The sequence below is a fragment of the Taeniopygia guttata genome, chromosome 3, assembly GCF_048771995.1.
Source record: "Taeniopygia guttata chromosome 3, bTaeGut7.mat, whole genome shotgun sequence".
Lineage (NCBI taxonomy): Eukaryota > Metazoa > Chordata > Aves > Passeriformes > Estrildidae > Taeniopygia > Taeniopygia guttata.
This window is the reverse complement of record NC_133027.1, coordinates 18,832,096-18,844,324: the sequence shown is the minus strand read 5'-3', so window position 1 is coordinate 18,844,324 and position 12,229 is coordinate 18,832,096. Positions and strand designations below refer to the sequence as shown.

General features: G+C 44.4%; 1 protein-coding gene across 1 annotated transcript; it reads left to right on the top strand.

Annotated features, from left to right (window-relative positions):
- The first annotated feature begins 2,362 nt into the window (after positions 1–2,362).
- SOX11 (SRY-box transcription factor 11) lies at positions 2,363–10,005 on the top strand. Its single transcript, XM_030270088.4, has one exon. The coding sequence runs from the start codon at positions 2,627–2,629 to the stop codon at positions 3,836–3,838; it is 1,212 nt and encodes a 403-aa protein (XP_030125948.1). The 5' UTR covers positions 2,363–2,626; the 3' UTR covers positions 3,839–10,005.
- Positions 10,006–12,229: the final 2,224 nt, after the last annotated feature.

The window sequence follows — 12,229 nt, the reverse complement described above, 5'->3', positions numbered from 1 at the left end:
ACTCAATTCTCATTTCATCAGCTTGAATTTCATGCAACTATATGACATAATGAAATCTCCCATAAATGCCAACAAATTAAAACATTTTGACACTTTTCATTTTGCAAAATTATACTATTATTTTTATCTGGATTTAAAATGCATGTAAAGACTGCAGAATCTCTCACTAGGTATCTGACTACTGGTACTTACAGAAGAACACTAAGAAATAGGGTTAGGTGAGACATTGGTATTCTGCTGTCAGCCTAGTACAGGTCCCAGCAGTATCAAAGCTACCTTCCCCCGAGGCAGTCAGGCGAGACTCCCGTCCACGTCATCATTACAAGAAACATACTCTCAATTTTACAAAATCCTCCTGAAACAGAAGGCTCTCTAGTGTGCCCAGCCTGAGCAAATCCTCACCCAGATGGAGCGGGAAGTGCCAAACTCAGTCCTCTCGGAAGGAATGCCCTGTCCTGCCAACAGCCGTCCCCAGAGAGACCACAGCTGACCGCAGCTGCGACAGGAACTCAGGCACTCCCTCCCAGAGGTACTGCACCCTCTTTTCATGTGGTTTCTCTAAATTTTAACATTTTATGACAGGTTGAGAAGCCTGCCAGTCAAATTTTCCATTTTATCCCCTGTGTCTTAAAGGATAGACATTATCATGGAGCTAGATTGTACCATGAAGTGCAGTCAGAGGGAGAGCGAGAGGTAGGAACAAGCCTTAGAGCAGAAATCATGGCTGGGCACAGTCATGGAGAGGCAGAGCACCACTTATTTTTCAAAACCCATCTTTACAATGAAGTAGCTGAACCTCCTTCAGCTATGCCCTTTTCCTTCCCCCTATTCTGTACACCCAGCTGGGGTCAGGCAAGGAAGGTGACATAACACTATGTATCTCCCTCAAATGTAACCTTCAAGCTCCACCTGACTCCTGACAAGCACAGCTGAGACCCGGCAGCCCTAACCTATCCATACAGCTAAAAGAGGTGTGTGACATTTTCGGTTTTTTGTTTTTGTTCCTGTAACAGCACTAGCCACTCTGCAGCCCTATGATATCAGAGTCACATCATCCAAACACAGTAATTTTGCTGTAGTCTGAGGAAAATGAACCACTGGGATAATTAGAGGATGATATACATGGGGACCTACTGCCCCATTAGCACCAGCTCATAGGACGTGCTCGGGCAGAGGAGAGGCTGTGCTCACTTCTGTCACTGCCATTATGTCCGTATACAGCCAGCAACCATCACAAAACTTATTAAACTCTTCTAATAACTGCAAATGGTAGCTGGAGAAGCACAAAGGAACCCATAAAACAGTATATGGACTAATTTCCAGCGTATTTTTGCAATTGAGATGACCACAGGTGCGTAGTACACTGTCAACCTTTGTATTTCAGACATTCTGTGATAAAATCAAACATGGGATTATTCGCATAGGTGTATCCACTACAGGGTCCTGAATAACTTGGTGCTTCCCAAAAAACAAGCACGCAAACAAATAGAAAATCACCACTGTTCGATGCTTTCTGTATATTTTCACGCTCTACTTCGGGGAAGATGCCTTTATCCTCTGCCTACACCACGCGGTAAGTGCCTCCAGTGCGACGATTCTCACGTCCTTCCTGCGGATAGCCCTGGCCTCCCCGGGGGAGAAGGGGACCTCCCGCACCCCGGATACCGCCGATCAGCAGTCCGGGGCCACCGAGGCACCGTCTGCATCCGCAGGGAACCGGGAGCGCACCGGGCTCTACCCCGAGTTCTCCCGGCCCCGTTCTTTACCGACCAGACACCGACACAAGCCCTGGGAGGACAGGGAACCGAGGCGCTCCAGGGCTCCAGGGGAGCAGCGCGGCCGCGGGGGAGGAGGAGGAGGAGGAGGCCATGTGCGGGGCGCGGAGGGCGCCATGCCCGTGCGGTGCCCGCACTGCGCCCGGGGCGGCTCCGCTCCCGGAGCTGCGGCCGCGCCGCCCGCGGAGCGCCAGCGCCCCCTGCCGCCCGCCCGAACCACGCGGGGCTCCGTGGCCTCCGGAGGAAGAGAGACGCGGGGGAGCCGCCGCCGCCGCCCCGCCCCGCGCCTCCCCGCACCGCTACAAGCCCGGCAGCGGGGCCGGCGGGCGATCTCCCCACGGCGGCACTGCCGACCCCCGGGCGGAGGGCCGAGCCGAGCCGGGCCGGGCCCGGTGCGCCGAGAGCCGCGGAGCGCCGGCGGCAGCGCCTCCTCCCCGCGCGGGGGTGTGTCAGCGCGCGGCGAGGGGGCGCGGCGGCGGGCGGCGCCGAGCGGCGCCATTGGCCGGCGGCGGCGGTGATGTCACCCATATGAGGCGCTGATAACGCGCGGCGCGCGGAGCCGGGAGTTTCGCAGGACGGGCAGCGCGCGCAGGGCGGGCGGCGGCGCGAGGCCGGGGACGGGCACAGCGCGCGCCCAGCGCACCAGCCCAGCCGCGCCCGACCCGGCCCGGCCCGGCCCCACCGCCGGCGCCGCGGTGCGGGCGGCACAGCCACAGCGCCCGCCCGGCCCCGCCTCGCCGCGCCGCGCACACGGCAGCTCGCAGCACGGGCAAGGTGCGGCGGTGGGAGGGGGCGGCGGCGGAGCGGCTTTGTTGGCTCGGAGGGGAGCGGCGCCTCGGAGAGAGCCCACCATGGTGCAGCAGGCGGAGAGTACGGAGACGGAGAGCAACCTGCCCCGGGAAGCGATGGACACCGAAGAGGGCGAGTTCATGGCTTGCAGCCCCGTCGCTTTAGACGAGAGCGACCCGGACTGGTGCAAAACGGCGTCGGGGCACATAAAGAGACCGATGAACGCGTTCATGGTGTGGTCCAAGATCGAGCGGAGAAAAATCATGGAGCAGTCCCCGGACATGCACAACGCGGAGATCTCCAAGCGCCTGGGCAAGCGGTGGAAAATGCTGAAGGACAGCGAGAAGATCCCTTTCATCCGGGAGGCGGAGAGGCTGCGGCTCAAGCACATGGCCGATTACCCCGACTACAAGTACCGTCCCAGGAAAAAGCCCAAAATGGACCCGTCGGCCAAGCCCAACGCCAGCCAAAGTCCCGAGAAAAACGCGCCCGCCAGCAGCGGCGGCAGCAAGAGCAGCAAGAGCTCCAGCAAGAAGTGCAGCAAGCTGAAAGCCTCCTCCGGCTCCTCGCCTCCCAAGCCGGGAGCCAAAACCGCCCACCACGGGGACTACGCCGGAGACGAGTACGTCTTCGGCACCCTGAAAGTGACCAGTAAGACGGTCAAGTGCGTCTTCATGGACGAGGAGGAGGATGAGGAGGAGGACGAGGACGAGCTGCAGCTGCGGATCAAACAGGAGGCGGAGGACGAGGACGAGGATGAGGAGCCGGGGCCGCAGCAGCTGCGGCGGTACAACGTGGCCAAAGTGCCGGCCAGCCCCACCTTGAGCTCCTCGGCGGAGTCCACCGAGGGGGCCAGCCTGTACGAGGAGGTGCGGGGCGGCGCCGCGGCGGCGGGCGGCGGCAGCAGACTCTACTACAGCTTCAAGAACATCACCAAGCAGGGCCCGCCGCCGCCGCAGCAGCCGCCCGGCCTCTCCCCGGCCTCCTCCCGGTCCATCTCCACCTCGTCGGCCGGCAGCGAGGAGGCGGACGACCTGCTCTTCGACCTCAGCCTCAACTTCTCCCAGCACGGCCACGCCGCCGCCGAGCTGGGGGCGGGCGCCGCCGCCGGCAACCTCTCTCTCTCGCTGGTGGACAAGGACCTGGACTCCTTCAGCGAGGGCAGCCTCGGCTCCCACTTCGAATTCCCCGACTACTGTACCCCGGAGCTGAGCGAGATGATCGCGGGCGACTGGCTGGAAGCGAACTTCTCCGACTTGGTGTTCACGTACTGAGCGGGGGCGGCGGCCAGGGCGGGCGGCGAGAGCGGCGGAGCTGGAGCGGCGCGACGCCAGCGATGATGATGATGATCATGATAATGATTAAAAAAATAAGTCTTGTTTTCTTTAAAAAAAAAAAATCTCGAAGTTAGTTCCGAGCCCGGGAGTTGTGATTTTATTTTTGTTTTTTAAATTTTTTAATGTTTTTTAATTTTTATTATGTTGGTGATCACAACAACAACAGCAAAGGCAAATGGGACTGGGGGAAAAATGATACAGAAGGCGCTGTTTGAAGCTTGTCAGTCTCTGATTGAAGTCTGGAAGATGGTCTGCAAAGAAGTCTTTTGGCAGCACAACTGTTACTCAAGGGGGTTTGTGGATTTTTATTTTTTTTCCCGTGAGAGATCTTGACGAACTGCTATGATTTTTTTTTTTTTTTTTCCGAAAGGGACCATTGCAACTTATTTTGGAGGGAGAAAACTGATGTCTTCTATGCATCCGATTCTTAACAAAGCTGCAGGGAGCTTGAAAAAATGCAGACTGTACAAACGCTTACAAATAACTGAACTGACTTAAGATCAGAGTTTACTTTTCAGATCAAATTGTTTATGGTTTTACAAATGTGATTTCTACTTGCCAACTTTTTTTTTTTTGTAACTTGTTCCCTTATACCTCCTTGATTGAATACCAGACAGCCTAGACCTCAGTACAAAAAGGTATTGAAACATTTTTGATACATAACAGACCTCAGTCTTTTTTAAAAATTAATATATTTTCAGGCGTATTTTTGTACAGTGAAAAGGGAACATTCTTGCTGTGTTTTTTCAGTAAGACTTTTCAGGCACTTCTTCCCTTTTATTTTCTTTGTTTTTCTCTGTTTTTAGCATGCAAGTTTGTTGGTACGTTACGTCCTGGTTTTAAAAGGATTAAAATTTTAAAAAATAATCCTTGCATCTAAAGGCCTTGTGGTTTAAAAAAAAAAAGAAACAAACACTTTTTTGTACAGCTATAGTTCAGATTTGTTCAATATTTGTAGGTAAAGATTTATTGAAAATGGTGATATAGACCTCAGAGCTGTTATCTTAGTTTAAAAGATTGTATATGTACTGTACTATAGTAGGATTTTATGTATCTCATACGCTGTGATATGTGGATGGGGCCCCAGATGGAAGGTATGAAACTGGATTCTCGATTTTAGCAAAAAAAAAAAAAAGAAAAAAGGCACATAGTTTAAAAAGTTTCTCATGTTGTGCAATATAATCTAAAGTACAGACCATCTGCATATTTTGTAGCAAATGATGGCAAAAGCAGACTTGTGCACTGTCAACATCATAGCCTGTTTTTTTTTTTTTTTTTTAATGCTGAAAGTCTGTATCTTTACAATTTTAATAAATCAGCTGGAACTGATAGAAACTCGTATCGCAATTAGTGTCTGTAGCAGTAACGCTGGAGATGCCGTGTTGTCACCCCTCGCCCGCGGAGGAGCGGTAGCTGTAGGCTGTGGTGCACGATCAGAGCTAGGGGGGGAGGAGAGTCAGGACTGCTTCTTTTCCTTTTTTTTTTTTTTTTTTCCTCCCTCTCGTCGCCTTTTTCCCACCGGCTGTGCTCCGCGGGGCCGGGGTTTGCTTGCGGCCGCTCCGGGCAGCGCAGGCTGGCTGTCCCGGGCGCTTCGGGCTCTGCCGCCGCTCCCGGCGCGGCCCCGCAGCCGCGATCCCGGGCGGGGGGCGCGGCGGGGCCCCCTGCCCGCTCCCGGCGCTGGGGAAGGCGACGCTCCCCGCTCTGCATGCTCCGGTCTTCTCCCCGCTGGGCTTTTTCCTCCCCCTCTCCCGCTTCTGATGGATAACCCGGGCCAGACTCGAGGTGGAGATGCTGAGGGTAGCGGTGCTGCATCTCCTCCGCCCCGGGCAGCGCTCGGCCCGCCGGGGTGGCCACGGCCTCTCCGGAGAGCCGCCCGCTGCTCCGGGAAGGCAGGGCAGGGGAAGGGGGTACGAGCTTCGGCTGTAGGTAAACAGACTTTGTCAGTGTGCTTTTTCTTTTTTTTTTTTTTTTTTTTTGGATTTTAGGAGCCATCGGATTTCAGTTGTGTGCTCTGAAATAGCTGCTGATGGCAATAAACAGACTCACGAGGTGGAAGTTTGTTTCTCAAGAAGTTTACTTTTTTTATCTGATAGGCATTGGTAAATTATTACTACTTTTTTTTTTTTTCTCCGCTAATTAATGATCCAGCTGTTTACAGGGACAATTCACTGTGCTGGTATTTTGGTGGCAACCACTGCTACAGGCTTTCAGACTTGCTGAAATGAAAATCCTGCATACGCATTTGTAAGGCATAATAAAACATAACATTAAAACCTGCATGCATGTTATGTTTAATCAAAGACAACTCTTAGGCATTTAAGTGGTGAGATATCTTACTTTAGGTTAGTTAAACTGGTAGTAAAATGATTAATATAATCTGATCTCTTTCTAATAATAATAATAAAACACTCATGATTCTAAATAAAAGTTGTTTGGCCTAAATCTTTGCTATCAGAAAAGAGATATAGCATATCTGGGAACTCAAATTTATGTCTTGCATTGTGATAATTCTTTATGAGAAACTGTGTTTTAAAACAAACTTAATTACAATATACAAGATATCCTTGGCAATGGATAGTCCTCAATAAAACAGAGTTTCTTGAATTTTCAGTTTTTGGTCTCAAATGATTAGTGTGTTCTCCATGTAATAACTTAGAAATCAGATTGAAAACAAATGACATTTATCTCTTCTAAGGCAAAAGACTGAAAGAAAATAGTTACACTGAAGTGCTCTAGCCTAGCCATTCACTATCCTGCTATCGAAAATCCTGTTTTGGGCTAGGGTGATGGAGTAAGTTGATCAGGTTCTAAGTCTTAAAACTGAGCCAAAATTCTCTTAGTAATTCTTCAAGCTATCATGAGGGTAGGGTGACTTGTTCTTTCAGTCCCTTTCTTCTGATATGCATCCTTGTTTATTAAAGTGATAATAGGCAGTGTCATTAAACATTTGTGCTTTACAGATGTTCAATGAGTTATGAATGATTATGGTCAAATACAGGCTGCATTTAGTTAGCATTGTAATAAGGTCTGTGTCTCAGCCTACGAAAGTTTTGACTTGCATATATTTTTGGAAGCTGTTTTTAAAATTACCATTTAAAATATTACTCAAGGATAGCTGATTTAAATGATCCAGTTAAAGAGCAGTCAGGCGTATTTTAAAAGAGCAACAGGTCTACTTTAGTCAAAAATATAATACCCACTCAAAAGTGTATCTTTTCTTTCTTCTAAATGGGAATTATACTGTACTATATCAGAGGAATATTTTGAGTGAAGGTATATGGTGCAGGGAGATAATTTTTTTGGCCAAACACTTGAGTTACTTTTATTTTAGAGTTTTTTATTGCATATTGTTCAAGGAAAAAACTAGGTAGTGTTCTGTTTAAGCCACTGCATAGTTAGGGCTGAAGTTTGATGCTGTTGAATGCCTAAGATCCTACTGATCTCAGTGAGAGTAAAAAACAATCTTCTACTCATGAAAAATAGCATCTGCTAAGCTACTCTTTTTTATTTTGTCATTAATAATATTCATACCTTCTGTTTCTCTTTCCTTTTTTTTTTTCTGTGTACGTAGGAATCTTTGTTGATGTGCTAGAGCAGTCCTGTTGCAGGCCTGGGATCTCCCGTGGCCTTTTTCCCCACATTCCTTGCATTTGTCTCTGTACAATACTACTCAATGTGTAATAGGACTCAGTGATAGGAGGGAGGAAAATGAGCTTTTCTATGTCGAAAGACAATTTCCTTACTAACACTGAGGATGTCAGCTCAATGTAAAACCTAATCAAACATGCTGATTCTTTTTATCTTTAAGGTGAATATTTTTTGCTGGCTTCCTTCCCCCCCCCCCCCTTTTGATGTTTTTACTGTTTTTCCCTTCCTTTTAAAATAACCACAATTAAGAAATATTTTCTTTCTTTAAGTGCAGTCTTTTACAAATGTGGTAGAAAGGCTCATTCCAAGCGTCCTTTAAGTGCTACATGCTCTTTAGGCATTCACTGACATTCAGATGAAACTTCAAGTCTATTGAATGTGATTTGCATGCGTGCAGTATGATCCTTCACTCCTGCCTTTTTGAGGAAAGTGCAACTCTGTTACACCAGGGGAAAACTGGTTGGGGTCAAAGTCAGGGCCATATCAGTTTTAGGTGTTTGATAATCAAAACAGTTCATGAATTCTGTTTTGCATCTTCACAATTGTTGCCTAGTAAGGCCTTAAACCTGCTCTGGTTAAAAGAAAAAAAATTCTCATTGAGCTTAATGGGAGTTTTTGCCTCAAGGGCTGCTGGCAGGATAGGTGTCTTAGCTCCTCCTAACCTTCATTTGTAAGAATGGCCAGGAAAAAATAAACAACAAAAACTTAATACAATGAGTTGCCTTACATTTCCCCTACTATACAGTTGTATTTCTTTGATTAATTTCCTTTCCCCTCACTCACATCCAAGGCTGTGATTGTTTTTTTTTAATTTTTTTGCACACTACCTATACCAATTAACTGCCTAATTAGTTTTATCTTCTCTACATGGATGCAGTGAATTTGTAAGAGAATTTCACATGCAAGTAGTTTTTTAGTGAGTTTAAAGTAAATAGAGTTTTAAAGACCTATTTTTATATTCAATATAAAGCACAAATGTGCAGAAAATGTAGAATGACAAAAAGGGAAGCAAAAGTTCGTAATATTTCATGTATAAAAGTAATACCTTCTTTGGGGTGAGATTCTCTTAGAAAACCCAATACTTATGCCAGTGCAAAGATAGGAATATTTTAAAAACTGTTAGAAAAAATTGTGATTGACAGCAATTTAAAAGGAATGACTTCTGTAGATACAAGGAAACCCCTAAAGCAATATGGATAAGAAGGGGTGAATGGTTTTCAATGATGAACAACAACCTGGAAGTGTGAGAATGGAGGTTTCAATCCTTATTAATTAATCAAATTTCTTCTTTTGTGGTTAGTTACATCTGGATTTTCTGTGAAGTGCAATCTTGCAGGATGAAAAAGTGCAAGGGTGCCAAAATTCTAAGACTTGAAAGTTCAGAAGCAGGTTTAATTTAGAATTATTGAATAAGGATTTAGATTTTGGTAATTCACACTTCCAGTAAAATCAAGACATTGATTTACTGCTTGAAGAAATTTGATCAAGTAATAATGATTAATCCGGGAACTCCCATTGTCACAATTTGTTTTCGTTTCCATCGTCCTGCTTATCTCCAAAACCAATTTGCCTCAACTCCTGGCAAAGCCAGGGAGAAGAGTTATATGCCATTGTTAGTTCATTTACAATTTGTATCTGGTTTTGCTCTTGTACATATGTTGGCGTTTTGGAGTCTTTACATAAATGCTGTGATACTTTTTTTTCTTATTTCCTTTTGTTTTTTGGTGGGCTGTTTTAAAATGGAGGCCTGTTTTCCAGTGTGGGACTTTTGATGGTTACAACATTTCAATGATGTTGCATGATGGCCACAGGTGGGGGAAATTGAATGTTTTAGAGCAGTTTTTCAAGCATGACACTTTTAAAATATGTAATTTCAAAGACTTTTCAAGGCCACATGAAATTAGTTTTCATAGCCACTCCAGGTCTTGGGGGGAAAAGCTGAAAAGTACTTTTGTTTAGAAGTCTGAGTGATGTTGGGGGGGAAACCTTTTCTTGAGGTTTTTGCATGCCAGTGCACGGCCTATTGCTGTGAGAGAAGGAAGATGGTAAGGCTGCTTGAGGCAATGCACTGGAGGACAAAGTGTTTTCTAGCACTAGAAAAAGAAAATGCATGGCAAAGTTTTGTCTTCTAGTAGACTATATAGCATGCAGAGTTTAGTATGTGTCAAAACAGTGTATGACATTGCTGTATCAAAGTTGTAAAATTAAGCATTATTTATTGAAAACTATGTATTTTTTTTGTAAAAACCTGATCACCTAGAGGATTAATATCAGTGACTTGTGCTAGTGCTACAAACTTAACCAGCTTCTTTACTACAGTACTTGATATGCAGTGTTAATGCTCAGGGTTGAAACCAGTCCACTCCAATGTCTTTTTTTGCAAGAGTTTTTAAATAAAGGAACAACATAATGCAATTGTTCAAAAGACTCTAATAAAAATGTGTGATCAATCTTCCTATGTGGTTTTATGTGGATTTTTCTTTTTCTGGTGTTGCATTTGGTAAATGCAATTCAGCTATGACAGTGAATCCACTCCTCATTCTATGGGCACCTAAAGCTGAAAGTTAATGGGAATGTTATAACTTTCAAAAAAAACCTTTGACAGGTAGTTATGGTCCAGGTAGTGTGTATTAAGTGCTGTTCTGGGCACGCCTGAGAGACACTGAAATGCAGAATAAGTCAATTATCTTCCTTCTTCTTTTCTGGTTAAGACTCTGGATAAAACAATAAAATATTTTATGACAAACATTTTTAACTTTGCTTTAAAGTTGACCATGAAAGAATGAAATAAAATGGATTACATGCCAGCAAACCCCATTTCTCTCTGTATCTTTTTCTACAAACAATTTACCATCTAAATGTATTTTGGCATAGAAAAAATCATTCTGTATTAAGATTCTAGTTATGAAAATGTTTTTATGACAAACCTGTAATCAATTCTTGAAACTATAAAAAGGTGTTTTTAATGTGTTTATGTGGTGAAAGTTTGTTGTATATTAAATATTGTTTTATAGAAATGATGGAGTTATATTGTTAGAAATTCAAAATTTGTAATTAATACAAGCCATCTATTGCAGAAATTAACCTTCTAGTGCTCCTGCCAGTAGACATATGCCCATATCCCAGGAAATTTACAAGACACATCTCTCAATTGTATTTAATGTCTGTATTTCCACAAGCTTTTACACAGGGTTGAAAATATCAACTGATAATTCCTTCCTTTCTGCTGGGAGGGGGAGGGGCAGGGGGTGGAGGTTGTTGGTTACCCTTAATACCCAGAAAATAATAGAAAAATTCTAATCAACTTCAGCTGTAGTTGATAGAAACCTTCAGATCTGGGGGAAAGTCAACTCAATACATAAAAAAAATTCCAGATAATTTTGTATGACTCGTGAGCACAGCTCTTCCCATTTTCCTGTTCCTTCCTTATCCCAACAGTTAGCAAATTGCTCATTTCTTCAAAAAGCAATTCTTGGGTGACAAGCAATTTCTGCTTAACTTATCAGACCTATTAAGAACACTGAAAGCAATCTATATCATTTCAGGAGTCTGTTGTAGTAGTATGTTTTTGTGTGAATGGAGATGTGTAACTGATATGAAATAAGGGTTTGAATGTGACTTGTCATAGTAAACATAGGAAGTTTAAGCTGATCATTGTAAATCAATGAAATAAAATCTTTATATACAGCCACCATACCACTATTCTTTCTGTACATATCAAAGAAGTTTCAAAAAGCATTTTAAGGTATTTTAGAAGACATTGAAACAATGCTCTGAGAGTATTCCATGATACTTTGGGTGGTTTTGTTCAGGGGTTGGGAGGTGGAGGTCGTTTGTTTGTTTTATTTCCTATGGAGGTTTTTTATTCAAGACTGATCACAGTTAACCAAATTAGAAATCTTTGAGACCAGATTAAGGTCACCTCCATGCAGTCTCAAATGTGTCTAGCTGAAGTCTTCTCTTTGCTTCCTCCTGAGTAAGAACAGTTATTACTGCTTTGGAAAGTCAAGCTTCAGTTCTATGTCAGTTCTTAATGCCAGAGGGAATTTCTCCATGGCTTATTGTGAATTTTTCATATCTAGTGTTTGAAAGTGTTTTTGGATTGGTGACCACAAGTCATCACATCTTAAAACTATCATGGTAGAGGTATTGAGCAGCCTGGGTGTTGGCTCAGTTTATTATGGAAGAAAGGATAGAAGTACAGGTTTGGGGGAAAAAAAACCAAAAACCAACTTGGTATTTCAGTTTGAATACAATATTCTCAACTTTGAATGTTAGATCTAACCCTAGAATAAATGTGTGAAAACATGGACTGTAGGTAACATAGACCCACACAGATACTGAGACACATTTGCATCATTACAAACTTAACACAGGCACATACATAGGTATTTGGATTTTCATTAAAATTGCTTGCTGGCTGGACCACTCTAAATGGCTAAAATATAATATCCATTAAAATCCTTTAAGTCCTGAGAATTTCATGACGTTTTTATCTGTTGGTCTTAAAGTGTTGTCCCTGGAGTTTTGAAAGTTTTAAGACAATCTTTTTATAGCCTATTAGAAAAATCCCCCAAAACCCCCCACCCAAATGTATAGCAAAACCAAACCAGAATGAAATCATACAAAACCAAACAAGCAAACCACCCTCAAAAAATATCTCCAGCTCTAGAAATAATT